Below are 23,404 nucleotides of genomic sequence, written 5' to 3' on the forward strand. Positions count from 1 at the left end.
CATCTGTATGCTATTGCTCCCCAAATCCTCATTCTCATTTGCCTCCTCTCGAAGGTCATCATCTCATTCTTTGAGCTTGCTTCGCCTCGTTTGCCACCCATCCCATATGCCGTCTTGACATCCATACCATGCTCGTCTCCTGTCCAAACTGGTTTATAGAAACCCACGTAAAGCGAGGCCCCTGACCCAGTATTGTTGATTTTGCCCTTTGTACAGTCCCTCCAAAAAAGATGTTTCTTGCCTCCGTCACTCCTGAGATCATTATGACTCCGGAGAGTCACGGCGCACCCCTGCCGCCAGATTTGGCAGATATTCATACAGATACCGAAAAGACGCAACGCGACGAAGTCACTTTTACCATAGTTGTGAAGAAAAGCATAAGAAAAAGTTGAAAATCGGAAAAAAAGACCAGTGTTTGTGGACCATAACCGTGACGCCATGAAACAAATTGCTCTTAACCACCAGGAGCTGACCCGTAACTTAGGCTGCAGCTTCAACAGGCTCGGGAGGAGCGACGGTCTTGTTTTTTGATTAGTCAAGCTCATGACGATAGGGGCTTTTTTTCAACTTACCTCGTCCTTCTTCTCTTCAGGCGCCGATGCTTGTGGTGTTTCCGCAATCTTCTCCTCCTCGGTCTCCTCGGGCTTCTCAGTCTTGGCTTCTTCAGTCTTTGCCGCCTCAGGTTTTGGCTCTTCAGTAGTCTCCTTGCCACTATCGTCCTTCTTGTCGTCTGCCTTGGCTTCCGACTTGCCATTGACGCCGTTGGTGGCATCGGGAGCAGGGGTGACATTTTCAGTAGCCAGTAGCTGAGTCCACTGGTCCAGAAGAACCTTGGAACGGTCCTTGAAATGGAAGTCGTCCTCACGGGGGATCGATTCCAATTTGAGAATAGCTTTGAGAACCTTGTTGATCTTGGTCGCACGAATGATGGACACCTCAAGATCCTTCAAATTCTCCAACATTGTGACGTATTCGGACATGTGTTCCATCTCTGATTCCTGGGGTTGCTGATCTCTGGTGAGGAGACCTCGCTGAAGCTTATGACGGAGATACAACACTTCCTTCTGTAAATTTGTCAGTAAATTGATCGGTCAACAAATAGCTGCATTTATCTCACCTCCTTGTGGTGTCTTCGCTCCTCGGGTGTCATCTTGGCCTTCTTGGTGGTCTCAGCCTTCTTATCAGACGACTTCTTAACCTTGACCTTGGCTTTGGCAGCAGATTCCTCTTTGGCCTTAGGAGTGCCATTGGCAGCCTTAGGCGTTGATGTATTGAGCTTAATCTTGGGTTTCTTAACGGATTCGGGCCGTTGTGGTGTCTAGCAGTTTTGTTAGCAAAATGAATCAGCAACGCCGTATTGGAAGAATTACACTGGCGTCATCCTCAGCCTTACGCTTCTTGGACTTGGACTTCTCTGAAGCATCATCGGCGTCTTCCATCTCGACGTCTTCGTCAGCAGCTTTGGCCTTGCCCTTCTTGCTCTTCTTGGGAGTCGCAGCGGCTTGCTGCTTGGCAAGCAGTTCATCTTGGAATTGCTTAAGCACGTCCTTGTAGTGTTCGATAGAGTTGTGTTCGGCAGCGAGCGAGAATGCCTCTTTCAAATCCTTGCGCATTTTCTCGGTGATGGTCTCCCTGGCCTTTTCAGGAGTAAGTTCTGTAAGTCCAGTATTGGGTACCCAGCCACTGTAGTCAGGTTAGCGATGATCGGGAACGTTGATGAGCTGCAACATACAATTCATTCGTGTGGAGATACATGACTGGGAAAGTTCTGTCGTTGACACGTTTGCCACCATCAGCATATGCCTCGGTATAGGAGCCATCAGGTCGCGCGGCGGCTACAGGGCGGCTATCGACCAGAGCTTGTGGCAGCATTGATTCATCGCAAATGATGGCAGGCCAAGCGGGAAAACCTTTGAGCTTGACCAAGAAGTGGTCTCCAGGCTTGGCGTCCAAATGCGTGAGACGCGCCTTGGAGGCCTTCTTGCTCAGGCTCTTGCGGCTAGCACCGCCAGTCGACTTTCGTCTATTGTTCTTCGCTTTTGCTGAGGCAGACTCGGTGGCGGCGTTTTCGGTTGCTGTCTCACCATCGGCAGATGGAGCGGAGTTCTCGGCCTTGGTCTCCCCGGCAGCCGGGGCCTCAGTCGCGTCCTTCATTTCGGTATCTGCACCCTCTTCAGTAGGCTTTGAGTTCTCCTTCGGTACTTCGGCCGCGTCTTTATCTTCGGCGAGTTTCTCTGAGTTTCCAGCTTGTTTGGTTTCTGTTGCGCGATGTGGTCAGCATGGATCTGACAGAGGGAAGGACGCGCCTGAGCGACAGAGCACACGAGGGATCAAAGCGCGATTTCTATGCCAATGTGACCGAGTGCGCAATGAATAGCAAACGCTCTGTAATCATAACTTACCCTCAGCGGTCTTTGTATCTTCCTTGTTTGCCTCGCCATCGGCCTTTGCGGCTTCGTTCCCGATCGTCGACGGCTCAGTAGGCTTCTCTGCGGCAGGAACTTCCTGCGCGCCGGGAGCAGTTGCCTCTACCTCAGGCTTCTCGTTAATCTGGTCGGCCATGGCAATAGCGGTGGCAGTGTTTTCGCTTGTCACAAATCACAGGAGCCAGAGGAAGAATTCCAGCTCGCAAAAGATAGGCGAACGCGTAGCGGATGCTGTATTGCGCGTGTCAATGGAGCGCAAGGTTCGTAGAGCGATGGCGATGATGTGTTGGCGATGATTTGCGCAATTGATGATGATGGGCGCCTCTTCGAGTTGTGCCGCGATGTTGGGGTTGACGAGGAAAAAACGCTGGTGCGAGTTGATGGGCTGGACTGGGACTGGACTGGGCTTTGCAAGGGAAACAGAAGCACTTTCAAACGTCACCAGAGCATCGGTCACGTGATGGCCCATCTGGCATTTGCACTGCGGGCGGCGTCATCCCCAACCCCAGGCTCTCTCCCTCTCACACACGACATCAAAGGCCCAGCGCGTAGTCGACGCTGATTCGACGCCCTGGTATACAAGACCATCGGAGGGACGCGTCCGTAGTCTCTTTTCTCACCATCTTCACTGCCCAATTCCCGGCAAATGTCACCTCGTGGGCCTAGCTCTCTCTAGACGCGTTTGGCGTTGTGAACACTGGATCTCAGCACCTCGCGCCTCACTCACTTGTAGTGCATTGTTAGACATCCACACAACTCGCCTTGTATCCAGAAAACTCTTCTCAAAAACGCACATCTCAGTCATAGTCCTGAGTTGATAGATTCGATTATTATCTCCTAAATCCGAATTCGTAGTCTTCAATAGTGTACCACGCCATCGCTGGCAATCGCCATGGTAATTGTAAATCAGAGTGAGCTTTTAGCTTCTACTCCTCGTCCTCGTCCTCGTCCTCTTCCTCTTCATCGTCATCCACGTCCATGCCCTCAGCAGCTGTAACCGAAAACTCCCGCTCCTGGTCGACTCCAACATAACTATCACTCATTAGGAACAGCTTCAGATCATGCTCACCTGGTGATGGCACAGTGTACTCGAGGCGAACGTTCAGTTCCCGCCCGATTGTCACTCGCTTGATGGCCAAGAGGCTCTTGGTCTTCTCATCACCAACAACCAACCACCAGTTCTCCATCTTCTTGGACGGGTAGAATGGTGCGTGTACGGTAGAGTCATAATCGCCGTCCTCCTCTTCCAAATTGCGGGCAATCTTGATGTTGAGATAGGCCGGTTCGCCTGCCCTGATCTCACCCTCGTCAAGAACCTCATGTTCAAGCTCCAGGTCAGGATACTTGTCGTTTGTGAAGTTTGCAGCCTGTGCCAATTGGTTTTGTGACAAGCCAAGTCGCTTAACAAGCTTGTTGTAATCGGCATTCTCATCCGGGTTCATGGCTTCCATGAAATCAAAGATATCCTTAATTCTGCGAACAACATTAGCTGACGGTCCGCCCAATCTTTCAGTCAGTACGTACCCAAACTCATTGGCCACCTTGACAACCTCCGGTGAGAAGTGAGGAATTTGTTTAAGAGGGCTATCCCGGTCCCACATTCCCTGAACGATCATCTGTGACATCTCCATAGCGCTCATGGCGTTGAGATGTCCCTCCGAAGACAGAATGTCGACCATGGCACTAAGAAGGCTCAGCACACTCGACAGTAGGACCTCCTGGTCCTTTGCAAGATCAATTGGCAGCTGCATGCGGGAGAAGTGAGACTGGAGCAAGACGAAGGATTTGAAATGAGGGGAGTCATAAACTGGTTCAGACATCTTCACAGGCACTCGGTCGTAAATGCGTCGCAGCAGACCATCCTCATGACGTCGAATCTGGATCGACTCGAATTCTGTTGCTGAAGTGACGATTTCCATGATACCTTTGAGCTTTGTGCGAGCACTCAAAGAGAGCAGGAAAGTCTGCATCGTGATGTAGGAAATGTTGTAGTATGCCGCAATCATGGCTGCGTTTTGAGGTGCCACGGATCCGTCATCCTCGTCAAACTCAATGATCTTGGATTCGCTGAGCTCACGAAGAGTCGTCTCAACCAAGTCAGACATGTAGTTGCTGAGGCCCTCATGCGTTGTGCTTGTCAAGCTATAATAACTTGGGTTGGCAAGCAACCTTCGGTAGAAGTAGGTGAAAGTAGTCCAGTTGATCGCATCGTCGCCCGACTCGATCATCTTGGTGCTGATCTCTGTCACGAAGACATCGTGCAAGTAGTTGTGCAGATGCGACTCAACAGGAAGGGCCTCGTTTAGGAATTTCTTGTAGTACTCGCGCTTGACTTGGGGCAGCATAAGGACGCCTCGGCCTCTGCCGTCCTTGGAGGGTCTAAGAGCTTTACCAAACATGTGCAGCACCTCACTGAGAGGGTAGTCAACATATCGATGCTCCCGACCTTCAAAGTATTGTGTGCCCATAACGATAACGAGATGTGCTGTGCTGTTGAGCTCCCAGCAAACATCGCGTGAAGCAACAAGCACCTGGATAGCACCGTTGTCGTAGAGATGCTTAACAATTCGCTTATCACTCTGGCTAAGAGCCTCATGGTAGTAGCCAACACCATGAGAGAGGGCTTCGGCGAGAGCCTCCTCGTTAATGCGTTCAAGGAGAGGCTTCATTTGCTCCACCTCAGCGTGAAGGAAACGGTCCTCGTCGTCGTCAGCGAAGGCTGCAGCCAACAAATCTCGGGCAGTTGCACGAGTCTGCTTGCGGCTGGGCACAAAGATCATGGCAGGTTTGTCAGGAGACATCTGTGTGATGGCGAGATACGTGGGCTTGGCCATGGCAAGCATGAGAGACGGGAAATGAGTATTTGTGAATGACTGGAGGTGAAGCTCAAGAGGGACCGGTCGAACATGGGGACTGAAGTTATAGATGTCGTGCTTCTTTGCATCGACCCATTCACCAATGTCTCGAGCGTTCGCCAGCGATACACTCAATGCGACAATTCGCAGGGGCAATTCCGTCTGTGTGCGGATGTAATGCATACGAGAGACAATCGTCTCGTACACATAACCTTGAGAACTGCCAAGGAGATGGACCTCGTCAGCGATAAACAATTCAACCGTTTGAACGTTCTTGCGTCGCTTCCATTGTCTTGATAGCACATCCCACTGAGTTGGGGTTGCCAAGATCAGGTCGCCCTTTTCCAACAGCTTGAGATCTGTTGCTGTCTCACCGGTAAGCTTCACTATCTCTTTACCGCCATGGAGATGGCTGAGCCTCTTCTGCCAATCTTGGAGGCGAGAGTCAACAAGTTCTTGGAAGGGGGCAATATACACCGCACGACCAACATCGCTCTTTGTCCAGTGCCTTAGAAGAGCAAATTCGGCACAAACAGTCTTGCCGCTACCAGTGGGAGCTCCAATAAACACATTCGCATCAGACTTGTACAGCGAGTTGAAAGTCTGCGTTTGGATTCTGTTAAACTGCTTCCATGCAGGATAGAGATCAACGTAGCTTGATACTTTGAGGGCAGAAACGGGGAGAGGCTGAAGCTCAAGAAGCTCTGTATGAGGAGGGAACTTCTCAGGCAAGATCAACTTATGGAAGGGAACAGGAAGCCTGGTCTCAGCATGCATCCATCGGTCAGAGATAACCGAAACGAAGTAGTTTGGAGGCATTGGATCTGTGATAGGAACGGTGAAGTCGACAATGTGCTCATTTTGCTCCGATTCGGCATATTCCTTGCGCAGCAAAAAGGTGTCATGGTAAAGTATGTCTTCTCCATCGCAGTCCTCAACAAGAATCCAAAAGCTCTCAGCGGCGCCGTGGATAGAATCGTCCCACTCAAAATTAGGTGTGATGCTCAGCTCGACACGCAGCATCGATCTTGTCATAGGTTGAACTTGAGCCTGGACTTCGACTCGCGGGAACTTGGTGACCAAGCCACATACAGTACGGCCGGCTCGAGGAAGGCCAAGAAGCTCACCCATACGGGGAGGATCCAGATCAAAGTAGCTGCTCCAAGACACATCGATTTTCTCAGCCTTTTGGATAACATCCCGAGGACAAGAGGGGAACTGTCGAAGAGGTGACATTGTTGGCCACATCCGCTTCTCGGCCATTTTACAGAGGTCCAGAGCAGTCTTCGCAACGGATGCCCAGCCTTTCTTCATTGCGATTTCAAAGATGGCGCGCAAGATACGACCCGCAGATTGCGTAACGTACACCATGTCGGCCATGAGCGCGAGGCCATCGAGCTTGAGGCGCGAGATGTATGCCTGCAAGAGGACATTGATCTTGGCGTGAGGTTCCTCAATGCTCTCCTTGACAGGGATTGGGACTCGGCCCAGCAGCTTAGCCAACTCAAGCTTCTCATCCTGTCGAACTGGGATATACTTGAATTCAGCACTGAGGGCGAAGACACGGAAGAGCTCAATCGTGGTGATAGAAGGCTGGATCAGGTTGTTGTAAGTCTCCATAGAACCGAATGTGATATAATAATGTGAAGCGATGCGACCAAGCTCAGTTGACTGGAGCTTTCCAGTCTTTTCATCATACTTGATGAGATTTGACTTTCGCAGAACCATGGCGGCAGAATGAATCAAGTCAACTCGCTTCTGCTCAAGAGCCACATCATCTTCATATTCTGCGCCTACCTGATAGAGTCCAGGCGAGCGAAGCATTCTGACAAAGAGGTATGTGTAACCCAACCACTCAACACCCTCATCACGAGTCCTTACGTTGCCAAGGACGATTTCGGCATTCAGGTTGTCCACCAGCTTGCTAACAAACTGACTCTCAATCGGAAGCTGCTGATTCAGAAGTGAGAGATAGTATTGCATTTCACTCTGTGTCGTAATGATGATACCTTCTCCGTAAGTATCGTATTGGGGTCGACCCGCACGTCCAAGCATCTGAAGGACGTCTTGAGGGCTGAGCTCAACCCAGCTACCCTTCTCGGGGGAGTACACCTGTGTTCCCTTGATGACAACTGTATGGGCAGGCAAGTTCACACCCCAAGCCAGCGTAGCAGTACACACCAGAACCTGGATAGCACCATGGGCAAAAAGGTTTTCGACATCTGTCCTGTCAGCTCGGCTCATACCAGCATGGTGGATGCCGAAACCATATGGCAGAATATCCTTGAGGTCTTGGTCGGTTGCCTGAGAAGACGCTTCATTGAGGACTTCACGGCTACCAGCATCGTGACGAAGGATCTGGTTGATTGTGTCTGACTCAAGAGCCTTATCACGGATATAGCGAGCAGTCTTGGCAGTCTCTTTTCGGGAATGCACAAAGATAAGCATCTGGTTGCGGTTTGTGCCCACATGCTCGATCACCTTGTTGTAGCAGACGTCGTTCATGGTCTTTAGCTGTTTGATGGCCTTACGGTCAGTGACACCAACAAACTCCTGTCTTAGAGGACAGGGTCGGAAAGACCCGTCAAAGTGGAAGAGACCCTTCTTCGTGTCCACTCGCAAGAAGCTCGCAACATCTTTGTAGTTGGGCAGGGTGGCAGAAAGACCAATAATTCGGACTGGCTCGCCAGTTTGTTCAGTCTTGCGGATGGTTCGGCTAACAATGCTTTCCAGTACAGGGCCACGGTCGTCATGGAGAAGGTGGATTTCGTCGATAATGATGAGGCGCACGAGGTTGGTGTAAGTCAAGTCATTGGACTTTCTGGTGATGACGTCCCATTTCTCAGGGGTTGTGACGATGATTTGTGTCTCAGCGATTTGTTGCTTGGTAAGTTGACGATCACCTGTCAATTCTGCGACTCGAATGCCATACGGCTCGAGCCTACCACCCAAGTTGCCAACCTGTTCCTGAACTAGAGCCTTCAAAGGAGCGATACAGACGATCTTAAAGGCGTCTAGATCGATATCGCCGGTCTCAGGGTTGCGATGCTTTCCAATCTCCCGGAGAATAGCGAGCATACCAACATTGGTTTTTCCACTGCCAGTAGGAGCACAAACAAGCATGTTTCCATCATCATCGAATGCTGAAGGATAGCACTTGGACTGGATCTTGTTCAAGGACTGATTCTTGCTGAAGGGATTTCGTGACCACTCTGGCATATCGGAAATGGGTATCAAGACATCGCCGGGCTCATTGCGTTTCTTAGGAGTAGGGATGTGAATTTCTTCATAACCCTTGAACGTCCTCTTGGTTGAACCTTCTGGTAGCCGGACTTTGGGGTTTGTCATCAGGTGGTTTCCTTGATCGAAGACCAGATTATCGAGGTTGATGAGCTTTCGAGGCTGAAGCCCGCCCACAAGTTGGCCCTCGGCACGTTCAACCTTGGGTCCATCCGCGGTAAAGGAAGCTGGGACATCAATATCCATCTTGATGTCAATCTTGCCCTTCTTGCCCTCGGCAGTGTCTTTACCCTTCAGGTCATTGAGAATCCATTGAAGACCCTCTGAGACCATTTCACGCTCAACATCAGCGCGCTCTTCAGTAGTCTGGGTTCGTGCTAATTTTGTAAGCCAGAAAACCTTCTCCCTGTTCTCAACAAGCTTCTGAACCAACTCATGGTGCTCGTAGTCGAACAGTTCCATGAGATCATTCTCAACATCACGCAAGGACTTTTCCTCGCCATCCTCACCAGGTTCTCCTGACAGGATCTTCAGAGCCTCCTTTGTTTTGTCGCTTTGCTCATGAGCGTCGGGGTATAGTGTGCCGATTTGCCGTTGTAGCCAAAATGTATCGATGTCTTGGGCTGGTATGCTATGCTTGTCTTTCTCATCTTGTTTGCCGCCTGAAGGAGCTGAGTCGAGAATCATCTCATCCCCAACATCAGCAACAGCATCTTCTTCCTTGCCTTCAGCACTCTCTTCCTTCTCTTTCTCTTCCTCTTCCTCTTCGTCCTCTGAAGATTCGTCACGAACTTCATGAACAAGGCCCCCCTCGTCATCCTCTTCGTCTTCATCGAACGCGACCGCGACACCCTGGCGCTCGTCTATTTCAGCATCCTCACCGTCGGCGCCACCCATCGCAACGTCGTCGTCGTCGTCCTGGGCGTCGTAATCTGTGATCTTCTTGCCGAGGTTCACCAACTCATTAAATTCCTTGGGGTTTAGTGTCACACCCAAGATGTCGTCGATTTCCCTCTTTTTATCCAGATCTTTCATATCATCATCCTTCAAAAATTCCAGGGCGGCATCCGCTGCGCTGCGTACGACGTCGTGGGATACGTCGCCCAGAGTTTTTGCTACCGAGGTAATGATGAGGTCGAAAGTCTGTCGCGTCGCTGCAGTTCGGGGTCGGTATGTGATGCCATCCACCAAAATATCGTTGGCGCCCAGGATACCTGTCGATTGAGGCGCCTCAGCCTTTCGTTTGCGCTGTTCTCGTGCCAGAATATCTTCGCCTTCTCTTAAACTGCCTCGCTCGATTGCGGGGAGTCCAGGCTGTTTCTTCGGTTTTGGCGCGTCATCGCGTGCAACTCGAGCACCCATATCTCGAATACTCAAGCGACCAGCCAACGACTCTGGATCGCCAGTAGCCTCATCAGTTCGTCTTGTAACGAATCGACGATCGGCCTGGAGAACCAGGTTCGACATGGCCGAGTACTTGTACTGCGACACATCTCGATTTGCGTCGGACATGATGGCTAGACTGTTATTATGTTGTGTTGTAATTGATAGAGAACGTCGATGTTCTCGACAAAGCCTGGGGCGCTTGGCACTTAAATAACCATTAGTTTGCCACCGACGCGACTCAGTCAGATATATAGCTGTTGCCTGAGTATTCTGTAGTCTGCGATTGGTGCGTAGTCGTTTTGAAAAGATGTGTAGTTGACTCAAGGTTTAGAAGTTCAAGTCGCGATCGTAAATTTCGAATCTCAGCCTACCAGGCTCCTGCACTAGACCCGGTTCGGATAAGAGCTTGTGTGGCGCAAATGCATATGGGCCCAGAGCCCAGGTCATAATTCATTATTCTTAATGCATTTGATTGTTTACAAGACTACAAAGAGAATGAGCTCGGGGTATAAACTCAAACTTCAATGTGAAGAAGTAATTCAAGATTACCTGTTCATTGTGTGATGACTGCGGTGTTGGTTTAGGGGGGATCACTAGCCACACTTCGGTACTGTCTAAGCTGCCCATGGACTAACATATTTCGTCTATTTACTTTCACCGAGACCAGAGCAACAAACCTAGGCCAGGGATTTCTTCACCGACAAACCATGATTCGCAATGGCAAATTCTTCTGAGACCGCTGAGACATTTCAGAAGACACTTGGTCCATATATCAAGCCACGGGAACAAGTGAACTACATTCGGCGAGTTTTGGCTCTTCATCTCGGAACATGTTCTCATGATGGCCCAGTCAAACAGCCTGTGTCTTTGGCAGATCCAACACGCGACGTAACTCTGAATTCAAATTCGAAGGGAATCTACAGCGAATACATTGAGGCTCTCAAGGCAAATGTTGATGCCTGTCGAAATTATGAAGATGCTGCCCAATTCAATCTTCCCTCCTCGTCATTAGCCAGAGAGCTCTCATTCAGCAGTGAGCTACTAGAAGAGCAGGTCTCACTTCTAAAGCTCCAGGCGAAACAAGCGCGGCTTACAGCCGTCCAAACTCACCTGGACTCACTCATGCAAAAGCCGGCCGCTGCTCCTGAATATTTCGACCCCGAGGATATTTTTCATGATGCTACCAGTCTACCCAGTGTCCCAAAGGAGGTGGTGAACAGTCTTGTTGCACAACAGAGCCTGAAGAAGACGGACCTAACCGAACAAGTTGCACAGCTTGAAAAAACAGTCTTGAGGGCCAAACTCCTTCTGCGACGAGAGGAGCAGTTACTTCGAGAAACAAGAGCAAATGCTCAGAGCATACCAGATGTTATCAGTAATGGCATCAGACTACATGCTCTTAACACAACAAGGAATGAGCTTATCAATTGGATTGAGACAGAGTTGAGCAAGGCATCAGGGGATGAGGATGCGGATGAGGACGGTTCCAAGGGCCACAGCCAATCAACGGCGGACCAGGCAACGATAAACAACCATCTCAACATTATCAAAGAAAAGTACGCCCATTATCTTGCAACGAGGCGGTCCCTCCTCGCTTCTGCTGGCGAACGATTCGAGTCATCGGCTGTTCCTGTTCTGGCACCCTCCTCCACCAAGCAACAAGTTGATGAACCAGAACCTGCATCAAGTACCTATCTCCTGACACCATACATCGAGACTCTCCTTGCCCTTTCCAAAAAGCAGAGGGCTATGATAACACAAAAAGCACATGTAAATACGACACTCGGGAAAGAAATCAAGGATAACTGTCAGTCGCTCAGTCATTTGGAAGAAGAAAGTCAACTGCTTCCATCTCATTCGGTGGCACCAACGTCTCGGAGGAGGTCTGGACTGGGAGAGTTCCTTGCTTCAGATGAGCGCTCAGGTCTGACAGGCAAGGTACAACCTTGGGTTCTCGCTGCAGATTCGGCCAAGATCACCACGCTAGAAAGTGTGGCAGAGCAGATTGAAGGTGGACAGCTTGCGTTGGAGAACTCAATGCAGACTCTACAAGAAATTGACCAGCTTTTGGGTCAGGACGGGGCGGCTGAGGAAGAAGAAACACAGGCCGATACAACGGAGGATGACGTATGGCTTGAGGCAGGTCCCAAATCCCCAAGCAAGGCGAGAAGGCATACAGAGAAGAGGATCACAGAGCCGAGAGATGCGTGGTCTAGTCTGCAAGGTAACCTCGGATTGATTGGTCAGGGAGGCACAGCACAGGATTAGAATAACAACGACAGGTACAATAGATGCCTGGTGATATCGGGCCAGTTTTAAAACGCCAACCCATTTCTAACCATGACTCCGTCCCTCATCTCTTGATGCAGCACACTAGATGCAGAGCGGCGAACTCACTTCTTGGACATGATAGTCGATATCCTCACTGACAGATCGAGAATAGAGAGATGTTCATCTGCTCCATCTACTAATCGTTTGTCAACTTCTGAGAAAACCAGCACGATCTTGTTTTTCTGTGCATCGGGTATTGTCTCGTCATATGTTAAGGCTTGGTAGAGCTGTCACAAGAACTATTAGTAGCAATTCAGTGATACGAAGGATGAGACTTACTTGGTTGACCACTTGACCTGCGCTCCAGCCATCTGCAACTAGCTTCTCAACAACGTCCGAAATGATCTGGTAGGAGGATCCTGACTTTCTCGGACGCATTGCTTTGACGAGATCATCGATGGTCGTGTCCGGAATGACACCAGCAATATCCTCAACAATCTTGACTGTGACCGCCTTCTTATCCACATCCATCACCTCATCACCCTCAACCTCCTTGTCGGGGGCATTAGCGCTAACGAGCCGAGCAGCACTTTGCAAGAAAGTAATGGCTTTTCGAAGATCACCCTCGCTGCACTTGATGAGTGCATCAACAGCGCCGTCCTCAAGTAGTACGCCCTCCTTCTCTGCAATCTCCTCCAGTCGCTTCTTTGCATTGCTCTGATCGAGACTCTTGAATCGAAATTTGCTGCATCGACTGGCAAGAGGGTCAATAATTCGAGTCACATAATTACAGATGAGACAGAATCGAGTAATCTTGCTGTATGTCTCCATGGTTCGTCGCAGTGCGCTCTGGGCATCTTGTGTCATGGAATCGGCCTCGTCGAGGATAATGATCTTGAAAGGAGGGCAAGGGTATTTGTCCTTGTAGCCGGGGGCCGGGTTGGTCAATTGCATTCGCGCAAAGTTCTTGACCTTTTCTCGGACGATAGAGATACCACGCTCGTCGGAGGCATTGAGCTCGAGGACTCTCGATTTAATCATATCGGGGCCGTATAGTTCCTTGGCGAGTGCCAGAACTGTCGAAGTTTTACCTGTCCCGGGAGGCCCGTAAAACAGCATGTGAGGGAGCTATGAAGCATTAGTATTGAAGCTTCTTGCAGTTCAGAGCAAGGGGATATTGTACGTTGGAGGACTGCAGTGTCCGTTGGAGAACATCAACAGTGTGATCTTGGGCAGTAACATCGCTGAGGGTCTTTGGCCGGCTGGATGTGTTAAGTCTCGAGTAATATATTGTATTTTCGAGTTTCACGTACTATTTCTCAACCCAGGGTTGAGTTCGGGTATTTGAAGGTTTATCTTGCTTCTGGTCAGCGTTACCGTTGGCTGCCGCTGCTGCCTTTCTGGCCTTGAGGTCGAAAAAGCTCGCCATCTTGATTCAATTATATGCTGGCTTGTCGGGCTGCCTGCGGCTGAGCTTGTATGTGAGGGCGGAGTAAACCAGTGTGCGAAATGGTGATTTAGAATCCCCGACTTCCCTTGATGGGAGCTAAGGGAAACCAATTTACGCGTTAAGAAACGCGCAGCGCGTCACCAATGGCAACCACAACCACGACCACAGCACTTCCCCTTAAGGCAAGGATCTGGGTAGCCTAGCTGAGCTCCGCTGGGCCCGCCTCTTTGAGCTCCCGGGTAGGTAGCTTATGGTTTGATGTAAAATGTTCATGGTTGGCGTTTAGGATTTCAAGTGTATAATGCATTTGCTACTTACAGTTTTGCATTTTTTGAGGGGTTTTTTTTCCTCTCTTTTATTCTCCTTTGAAAAGAAAACAAAATAAAGCAAAAGATAAGAAACCATGTTCTTGCATGATACCTACACATTCTGTAGTCTCTTACTCCCATTTAGATTTCACACAATCAACCAAACACTTATGAATGTTGCCGAACTTTACGAAGAAGAGGGAGGGTAGAGAAAAACAGAAGAACGAATGGAGTGATTAGACATGGAAGTTAGCATGCGTTTTCATTTATCCCGTCATTTGCTAGGACATGTGGCCTTGACCAGCAAACGCATGATATATCTCACGGTCAATGGTTAAATGCAGACAGGGAATGAGACAGCTCAAGCTCGTTCCAGCAGACAACGATCTTGGGGGCGCTCTACACCTGTTCATTTTAAAAACATAACGATTATTATAAGCGCTTGTTTAGGAGTTTAGAAAAACGCAAGATACTGAATATAGCTACTTATAGTAGCAGTAGGTAGATGCTGAATTGGGGATTACTAACTTGATGTGTGAATGACAAATATCTATTATGATTGCTCTAATAAAAGGCCGTATGTAATAGCTGAGAAGAAGGATAAAATGAATAATAGTAACCGCATTTCTTTGATATCTACCTACATAACAGACATCCATACTCACCTTTAGTCACTTGCCCACCTCAGGCAATGAAAGTCCCAAGGTTGTTTTCAGGTTCAGAACTACCTCTAGGGCATTAATAGGCAGTGTAAAGTTCTGTTGTCTGTTGATACCTACTAAGTACTAAGGTAGTGTGTCAAGCTGTGAAAACTGCCAGCCAGCCCCGATGAGCTTCCCGCCTCCCCCACTTTCCTCCTACGGTCTTAAGATACCTGCTCACACAGCCCACCTCGAGACTCCAACGCCTACCCTTACATTCATTACCCTACGTTATACTTCACCTCACATACCTTAGTAACTTGACATCCACCACCCGAAACTTCACATCGATAGCCTCAGACTTGGAAGCAACTTATCCATGTGCGTCGCGCTCTGCAGTCAGCGCTCGTCCTCAAACATCAACATCTAGACTGCAACATACGAGGCGCCATGGACCAGTCCATCATTCGCATCTCCAAGGTTCGCTGCCCCGCATTCGCTCGCATTCCCATCCCTTCGTTCACGATCCCACCTTCGAGATACTAACACTATGCCAAGGAGCTGGGTGACATCCAGAAGAACTGTGACTTGTGTATGTCTCTTTTGCCAGATGGCATGTACCACGCATTCGAAAGAGAAACTGACCACGCGGCTGCCTTTTACCACAGCGCTCGCCGTAGCATGTCGCGACATCGATGTTCGCAATGTAAAGGCCCTGATCATGGGTCCCCATGAGACTCCCTATGAATTTGGGTTCTTCGAGGTATGTCGTGAGCGCTGCATTTATCCTTGTCTATGTAAAGATGGGCTTATTCAACTCGATAGTTTGCCATTCGGTTCCACAAAGGTAGAGCCCCCCCTTGTACTACAATAACGCTTAGTCTCATCTTTGATGACAGAATATCCTTCCAGATCTCCGAGTGTAATCTGTATCACCACAAACGGGGGACGTTGTCGCTTCAACCCCAATGTCTATAGCAACGGGAAAGTCTGCCTGTAAGTGATCAGATATTACTACTTCACTATACTCGTGTGCTAACACGATCAGATCAATTCTAGGGTAATATAATTGCGTCAAAGATTTGAGGTTTGAACTGACAATGGCTAGAACATGGCGTGGGGAGCGTGGAGAAGAGTGGTCATCTGCGCAAGGACTTGAATCAATTCTATTATCCATCCAAAGTCTCCTTTCATCTAACCCCTACGAGAACGAACCGGGCTTCGAGGATGCCAACGATGAAAGCGACAAGAAGAACCAAAAGGACTATATCCAAAAGGTCTGTTCCCATTTCAAATTACAGGAGAACCTCTAACCCTGGTAGATTCGACACGAGACACTACGTATCAGCGTCATCCAACGTCTGGAAGGCTATCTTGGAATGAACCCCGGTGGCACCCAGTTGCACAATCTTCCAGGAGCGAATGAGATGGATGATGATGACATTGACGAGGCTACCGTCCCCTTTGAGCCTTTTAGAGATCTGTGCAAACGCCGCTTTCTTTGGTATTACGAATCATACCTCGCTGCGATCGAAAAAGGCAAATCAGAGACCAAGCCCAACCAGTCTTTTGCAAGAATGCCGTTCGAGTCGCCAGGAAACAACTCAATGGATGGGAAATTCAATTATCCCGAGCTCGGGAGCCGCCTGCAAGCTATCAAGGCCGCCATCGAAGCAGAGCCTGAGAGGTGGGCCGCTGAGGGCCTAGAAGCTAAGAAGAAGGAGACAACTGTTGCTGTTAATCTTCAGCATCAGTTCGAGCAGGTTGTCGAAGTGTTCAAGCGAGGCGATATGCCACATGACGTTTTTCTCGAGAACGAGAACCCCTTCGTCTGGGTCATAACCTACTTCGGACGTCCTATGACCAACCTCGACGGTGGCCTGTTCAGAATCAAAATGAACTTCAGCGTCCGTTTCCCCGAAGAGCAACCTCGTGTCAAGTTCGAGACCAAGATCTTTCACCACCACATCGCTGCAGACGGTACAGCATGCTACACTCCGAACCCTATGAAAAGGGAAGATGTACGGTCCCATATTGATGCCATCTTTGCGATACTTGAAGATGATGAGCCAGCCTATGACCCACGCAAAATTGTGAACCCGGAAGCGACCAAAATGTACTGGGGAGGAAGCCCAGACGACAAGAAGAAATACAACCGACGTCTTCGCCGATCCGTACAGCAGAGCATGGAGTCAGTACCTGATCAAGATCCTGCAGTCATTCTATGCGCAAGCTAACCGACCTTTATAGGGACTTCCCAGAGTAACCCAGATGCTCTCGTCACGCTTAATACCAGGATTCTTAGATGAAAATATCACGGGGGCGTACTGGGTCAACATCAGGGGCATTGATCTGATTTACATGGCGTTGGGGCCTGTGGTTCATGTTGAAATGACATGGTCTGGGTATTGGACCATTTCCTTAAAATGCGGTTGACTTGATTGCCGTGGCCAGGTTGTGATGCATATGGCATAATCTACACAAGGCTACTAGACATATGAGATATCAAGTCACTCTATTTCCTTGCCCCAGTGAAAATCTATCGATTAACTCTTAATATTGGGTTATGAGACCAGTGACCATGCTATAATGAATGAAGGTTTTTTCTTCAAACACAAGCTTGATAGAGAGGTTCAGATATCACACCGTTACCAGAATAAGTGATGAGCATAATTAAAGTGCCGGGTTGTATTGTTTGCACTCTATGAAACGCCATCCATCTATCCTCTAACGCCGATATTTGAATATGATGTATCCATTGCATCAAGGTTCCGCTCAAAAGACAATATTTAGGATCTGTGTATGCGATTTCTTTCGTAACTCATGGTGCCATCATTTCTCATGACCTCCTACTCTTGGGCTTCTTGTTGAGGCGCTCCTGGGTTGGGTTATAGGGCGCCGCGACACCTTGGTACCTCTCTTGCTTCCCTTCACCTCTGAATTCGTACATGCCGTTTGCGCCTATCGTTGCTGGTGTACCCTGGTTGGGACGCGTGACTTGTTCGTTGTGAAGTTTGTCGAGGGAGTCACCGACCACAGCGTATTGCGACCAGTTGATGGGCGGGCAGCGAACCACATTTTGCGGCTGGGGAAGATTCGTCCATGCTGGTGGTTGGGTAGCGATGCGCTGTTTGGAGGACCCTTCATCGGGGTCTTGTTGATTGCCGGTGTCTTGACCGCTCATCGCTGTATCTTCACCGTCGCTGTTGCTGTCGCTACCATCTTCAGGCGCATTGATCTTGCCTGCGACAAGGTCTTTTATGAAAGCTTCGGGATCCTGGACGGCTTCGTCTTTTGCGCGGCTGAGAGCCTGGATGTCGGCAGTGGCGCGCTGTCGCTGAATTTGTAGAATGGAAATCGCCGACTTGAGCGCAATGACATCTGGGTTGGAATCAAAGGCTATTGGTTGAGGCGCAGGCGGTGGTATCGCAGTCTGGTCGGGCTGTGAATGTGTAAGGCTTGGACGACCGCCGGCGCCGGCGCTTGCACTTGCGCTTGCAGCTTCGGTCGCGGGGCGTTGGGTAGGACGCAAGGGAGGTGTGATAGGGGAAACAGGCGGTCGGGTCGGAGAAGGGGGATTATTGCTGGGAGGGTTGTCGGTGTTGATGGTGAGGGCGGGCATGATCGAGTTGCGCCGCTGAAGAAATTGCTTTTGTTGACTCTGACAAAGATGTAAGCTCTTGCGCAAGTTGGTTGTGAGCTAGGCACCGAAGAACGGAGACGTCACGGGAGAGAGCTCCGGACGACGGCGGAGGAGGGAGTGGGAATGGCCCAATAGGAACAAAGACGTGGGACACAGGACCAAAGATGAGGGAAGTGAGAAGAGAAGTGGACGGGACGGGATCGGGACGCTTGGTGCGAGCAGGCCAGGACATGGAACGGATGCCAGGTGTCTCAACAAGATAATCGGGCTGTCGTGACCCCTCTGGAGAAGCAGCTTATGGCGGGGTCAGCCAAGTCTGATTAACTAAGGTATGTACCTAAGGTAAGGAGCGGCTTTTGGATGTAACGTCAGATGCATGCCTACTACTAAGGTAGCGGTCTATTTCTGTTTCGGAAGAATTGTACAAGGGTAAAAGATCAATGCAACTATGCACAGATACAGATCAAGGCCAAAGCGCATGAATGTGACGAGTTGATTTTCAACGAAGGCGCCAGGGCGTCTCCATTTACAAGGGGATCGTGAGGTTTCCAAGCGTCTCAACCTCAGCTCAGTGAGTCTGTGTCTCGTTGTATCAGTGAAAGAGTGGAGTGGACCTTAAAATGGACGGACAAGTGATATGTACTGTACATGGACGGCAGTACGGCTAGGATGACCCCTGTCAAGAGATCTCCATAAATACATGTTTAACGATCGGACAAGATCTCGCGTCAGCCCCGATGCGAGTAAGCACAGACCATCCTATAATTCAGCCATCTGAGACGCTCACTTCACTTCCGTTTCTCCAAGGCACACAAATGGACAGGGATAAGCCAGCTCTTTTTGCTGCAGGGCGAGCGTTTTCAGAGGTACATATATGGCCTTACAGAATCCCAATGACAAGCTCTTGTCATACGTCTATATGCACTAAGTAGGTGGAGTTGATATCACAAAGCTAGGTAGGTAGGTACATACCATAACAGGCTGAACTTGATTGTTATTCCCTCGAGACTCGAGAGATACAATGCCTCAGCTATAAAGACGTGAGGTGGGAGGCAAACGTTGCCCTTTTCGACTGTGTGCCAGCACATACAGAGAAGAAGAAAAGCATCAAGGGACTGAATAGGTTAAGAGAGGATGCTTGAGCATTCATGGAGGTCAAATGGAGGGCTTGTCTAGGATTAACATGGCCAGAGGTCTAAGGACGTATGCATTATTTGCTGGCTACTAACAGTTTGAGCACTTAGGCACTTGTCTCTTCGTCTCTCCGAGTCGCCACGCTCAGCTCGTTGGCTACATAAAGATGTGTGACGTTTCTAACCCCCGCATACGAGCCAAGTCATCCATCCTGTTAGGTTCAACGTTGAACCGAGATTTGTCGATCATTTGGTCTCGACTCTCATTGTACCAAGCTCTCGGAAAGCCTCTGAACACAATAGGTCTCAGACATAATGCCGCGTCCAAAAAGAGCTCGAAAGTCAGACTTCTGGCTTGATGTTCGAGCGCCATCTCAGCCTTTGTGCATTAGCGGCCTTACGCTCAGCCAAGATGGCTTTGGCTTTGGCTTTGTCTTTGTCTTTGTGCACCGAGACACGGCATTTTCCAAACCTTCGTAAAAGACGTTGCTGGTAGTCAGGGGCATGGGAAATAAAAGTGGGAGGTGATAAACTCTGCCGTGAGTGGACTTGGTAGAGCAATCCGAAAATGTCCCCAGCTAATGGACGGAGCACAACTCCGTTAGTCTAGTGTCGTGCAGTAGCGGACTTGTTAGCAAACACCACCAAGAGCAGGTTAGCAGGTAGTAGTTAATGATTTGCATAGCAAGGTTCACTTCAGCATGTGCTTCATCAAGAAGGTTGTTGACCTTTCTAGCCATTCCAAAGCCTGACAATCTGATCGTCACGTCGAGTGCCATGAATACATACCCGCACGCCGCATAATTAATTGCTTTTTCTGTATCACTTGATCTGAGGTCCAGCCAGCCACCCCAAAACATCAACGTGAGATGCTGCAGAGTACAACGCTGCAGATTTCCGGTCTGGTTAATGATCGTCAGTAGAGACGTTTAACACTTTTGCGTTATCAAGAAAACGGTTCCCTCGGGTTGAGAAGATAGTCTACACTCTGACGCCTTTTTTTCTCTACAAAAACCCGACCTCGCAACACGAACCGAATTGACAAACGGTGCCTCGGCATTTAGCACATCACTTTCTTACAGGGCAAGTTCATCTGTTGAACCCGCCGGCGAAGCCGCCAACCCACAAATATTTGTAGACAGCTTCAACTACTGCAGATACCAAGACAAAGCCACAAGGTCTCGCCGCTGCATCGTCCCGCGAGAGGGACCCCGGCTTCATAGCGACTCTCATCCAATCAGGAGCCCAAGTGAGCAATTTTCGTCTTGGCTCTTCAGCTCGACATAATAGAACCTAGACCAAGATCGGATATCGTAGAGGGTAGACCAGTTTGCGAGGGTGTGATGGAGTCGAAGTGACGCTGAAGGCTTGTGACAAGGATGGATGGGTAAGGTAATGCACATCAAGTACATCTACTTGTACTGTAGTCTGTTGGACGCTGCCAAGGTTTGATTATTGGTTTTCTTTCTTATGCATAGGTAGCTGAAGAGTATGTGACTCTCCGACCCTTACTTGAAATCCCCTCTACCCCGTGATTTATGACCATACCCTCCATTTCTCTGACTTGACATCTCCATCATCCATCATCCATCATCCATCATCCATCATCCATCATCCATCATCCATCATCCATCACTCATTCTCTCAACCTCAGAAATCCCCCTTATAGTTTTCCTTGTGGTCCTTTTCTTGTTTCTTCCTCTTCCAGAAGCAATAGTTCTTTTTTACATTCCATCCGTCCGGCGATCCTCTAGCTGCCGTCGGCAGTGCTTCCATTTATGCGTTGCACGACTCGCGCACTTGCATCATCCTGCCACTACCGCCGTTGACGTCCAACGCCAAAGGTTTGGGGCCACACAATCATAGCTGTTCTACCTGTTCCTGCATTTTCAGTATCGGAATCCAGAAGTCCTTGTCGTCTGCCAGGGAGGAATACTTGCTACGAACTCGAGGTCTCCAGGGACGACATCACCAAGATCACCAGCACCACATGGGTGGAGGACTATGCCTAATCTAGATACGCCCGGCTTTTCAAAATATTCATTTATTCAAGGCATATCCTGAAAATACCGGGTGGCATATCATCCCTTCACGGGCCTATACAGGCTGTTGGATCTCTCAAACCAACCGACGACGCCTTGGCCTATAGATCAGAGGCCCTCCACTGATCCATATCATTCATCAAATTCCAACTTGACTGTCGAAATACACTCAGCTTGGTGGTTCTCACGAGCCTCACATACATCAAACCATGCCATCTTCTACCGGATCAATCACAGAGACACTTGTCAGTCCTAGGTCATCAGCTTTTATACCACGCCACCCACAATCTGAATATGACCCATCTCTCTGTGGAAACGATAGACCAAGAACTTCCATGTCATCAACAGACACGAGAAAGTCCAAAAAGGAAAAATCACGATGGCTCACTCAAGTCAAGGATTGGTTGTCAGTGGCCGAGCCATCAGCGCAAGCCATGAGGGAGCAAAAGAAGAACATATACAGACGGCACAATATCGACATGAAGGATCCTCAAGCGGCAACCAAGCTGCATTTTCCCATTGGAAAAATACCCGATAACGCCATCACTTCGACACGAGGGCCCAGCCCCGAGAAGGCACTCGAGCGTACACGGCAGCAACGAGAAGAGGCGCAATCATATTCAGGTCTCAGCCAGGCGTCCCACTCGGTGTCTAGTAGTATCAGTACAGTCCCCAGTGCCAAGGAATACAATCCTGTTGCTCCTTGGGACACTTGAGGCCGGAAGCAGTATATGTTCGTTATGAAGTAATGTGTAACGATGTGTGAAATAGGGAGATCAGGATCTATACGGTGGTTAATTTCCTCCGTCGTAGATGCTGAAATGTCATCTGAAATGGGGTAAAAAACGAGAGAGACAGAGATACCCTGTTACGATTGCGTGAAGATGGATAATTTTGGCGCGTTCATTGTCACTATTCATGTCGTTACTTACGATGCAAATCTAATAAGTAATTTTAGGCGTACGGCTTTGATACCATTATTACTCTTAAGTTGAATTCGACGAACTGTACCAAGAAGTGATACTCCAAGACACGTAAGAGGTATGGAAACTTGGGGGAAATAAAACACGGGTAGAGTGATACGTACCTCCGTATCCATCATGTCTGTGAACAAACGATATGAGCGTTTCATAAACAAGAGTTTAATAAGTATTTGCTGCCATAAACGTAATGGGAATGTAGGTGGACTCGTGGTAAATTTATTTGAAATATTCTTGATTGTTGTGTTGTGATGATGTTTTACGACCGTCATTGGGGACACACCAACAGGGGGAATGATTGCGTGGTAACTTGCAAGATGGCAAATGCCGAGAAGATTCGGGCAGCCGACTGATTACATATTATCTAATACCTACTGACTTAAAGCTGTAAGAAGAAGTCTATCATATGACCTGGAGCATGTGATGGTGAATGATGCACAGAACTATCCTTCACTACCACACAATTAAGGCCTTGACCAACTCGCTTCACGGCGCATCATTGCGATCTTCCTCCCTCCCGGTGATGGCTAACTCGATTGCTGCCCTGTTTTTGCAATCGGAAACACAAACACTCTTGATCAAGTGGCCATGTTAAACCGTAATTGTTTTGGGAAAAGCCAAGCTTCAGCTCCAAGCTCTATCTCCCGGAAGCTTGTGTCGGCACTAGTACTCCCTGGTGAGCTTTTGACGATGGTGATTGGCCATGCTCAGCCCGGGAGCTGAAATGGCTGGTCTATGACGTATTCTACTTTTTAGCCTCTTCATCATGGATACGTTAGCAGCTGGTCCATGGGTTTATATAGAACCCAGGGACAGGTTCGAGATTAGGGAGTCGTCTGCAATTGAATGGGCTTTTTTCTGTGAATGTTGCATAGCATGTGTCATTAGCGATTGATTTCTGACAAAATAGTTCACTCATATTCAGTTCCTTCTCTCACTTACGTACACTCTAGCACTGAGACCATCCATCAGCATCAGAGCCAGCAGCCATCAACTGAGAAACAAACAATAAACTCACTCAGTCCCACT

The 23,404-nt window shown here is 49.1% G+C and overlaps 7 protein-coding genes; 3 read left to right on the top strand and 4 right to left on the bottom strand.

Moving 5' to 3' along the window:
* Positions 1–480: 480 nt before the first annotated feature.
* FFUJ_01403 (uncharacterized protein) lies at positions 481–2,562 on the bottom strand (the record flags this gene model as incomplete). XM_023579105.1 has 6 exons in its annotated part: positions 481–519; positions 573–1,064; positions 1,118–1,318; positions 1,371–1,683; positions 1,733–2,258; positions 2,403–2,562. The coding sequence occupies 6 exons, from the start codon at positions 2,560–2,562 to the stop codon at positions 481–483; spliced, it is 1,731 nt and encodes a 576-aa protein (XP_023424160.1).
* Positions 2,563–3,352: 790 nt separating this feature from the next.
* FFUJ_01402 (related to ATP dependent RNA helicase) lies at positions 3,353–10,033 on the bottom strand (the record flags this gene model as incomplete). XM_023579117.1 has 2 exons in its annotated part: positions 3,353–3,899; positions 3,951–10,033. 2 exons carry the CDS (start codon positions 10,031–10,033, stop codon positions 3,353–3,355), a joined length of 6,630 nt encoding a protein of 2,209 aa, XP_023424161.1.
* Positions 10,034–10,624: 591 nt separating this feature from the next.
* On the top strand, positions 10,625–12,175 carry FFUJ_01401 (uncharacterized protein; the record flags this gene model as incomplete). The annotated part of the gene is made up of 1 exon (XM_023579128.1): positions 10,625–12,175. The coding sequence occupies one exon, from the start codon at positions 10,625–10,627 to the stop codon at positions 12,173–12,175; it is 1,551 nt and encodes a 516-aa protein (XP_023424162.1).
* A 125-nt stretch (positions 12,176–12,300) lies between these two features.
* FFUJ_01400 (probable replication factor protein) lies at positions 12,301–13,607 on the bottom strand (the record flags this gene model as incomplete). XM_023579139.1 has 4 exons in its annotated part: positions 12,301–12,465; positions 12,518–13,306; positions 13,362–13,440; positions 13,492–13,607. The coding sequence occupies 4 exons, from the start codon at positions 13,605–13,607 to the stop codon at positions 12,301–12,303; spliced, it is 1,149 nt and encodes a 382-aa protein (XP_023424163.1).
* A 1,420-nt stretch (positions 13,608–15,027) lies between these two features.
* Positions 15,028–16,814, top strand: FFUJ_01399 (related to ubiquitin-conjugating enzyme; the record flags this gene model as incomplete). XM_023579150.1 has 8 exons in its annotated part: positions 15,028–15,057; positions 15,136–15,169; positions 15,246–15,340; positions 15,403–15,424; positions 15,477–15,573; positions 15,626–15,637; positions 15,686–15,854; positions 15,900–16,814. The coding sequence occupies 8 exons, from the start codon at positions 15,028–15,030 to the stop codon at positions 16,812–16,814; spliced, it is 1,374 nt and encodes a 457-aa protein (XP_023425491.1).
* A 602-nt stretch (positions 16,815–17,416) lies between these two features.
* FFUJ_01398 (uncharacterized protein) lies at positions 17,417–18,199 on the bottom strand (the record flags this gene model as incomplete). Its single annotated transcript, XM_023579161.1, has 1 exon — positions 17,417–18,199. One exon carries the CDS (start codon positions 18,197–18,199, stop codon positions 17,417–17,419), a length of 783 nt encoding a protein of 260 aa, XP_023424164.1.
* Positions 18,200–21,604: 3,405 nt separating this feature from the next.
* Positions 21,605–22,111, top strand: FFUJ_01397 (uncharacterized protein; the record flags this gene model as incomplete). Its single annotated transcript, XM_023579172.1, has 1 exon — positions 21,605–22,111. The coding sequence occupies one exon, from the start codon at positions 21,605–21,607 to the stop codon at positions 22,109–22,111; it is 507 nt and encodes a 168-aa protein (XP_023424165.1).
* Between the last annotated feature and the right edge of the window lie 1,293 nt (positions 22,112–23,404).

Source organism: Fusarium fujikuroi, chromosome FFUJ_chr01 (genome assembly GCF_900079805.1).
Source record: "Fusarium fujikuroi IMI 58289 draft genome, chromosome FFUJ_chr01".
NCBI classification, from domain to species: Eukaryota; Fungi; Ascomycota; class Sordariomycetes; order Hypocreales; family Nectriaceae; genus Fusarium; species Fusarium fujikuroi.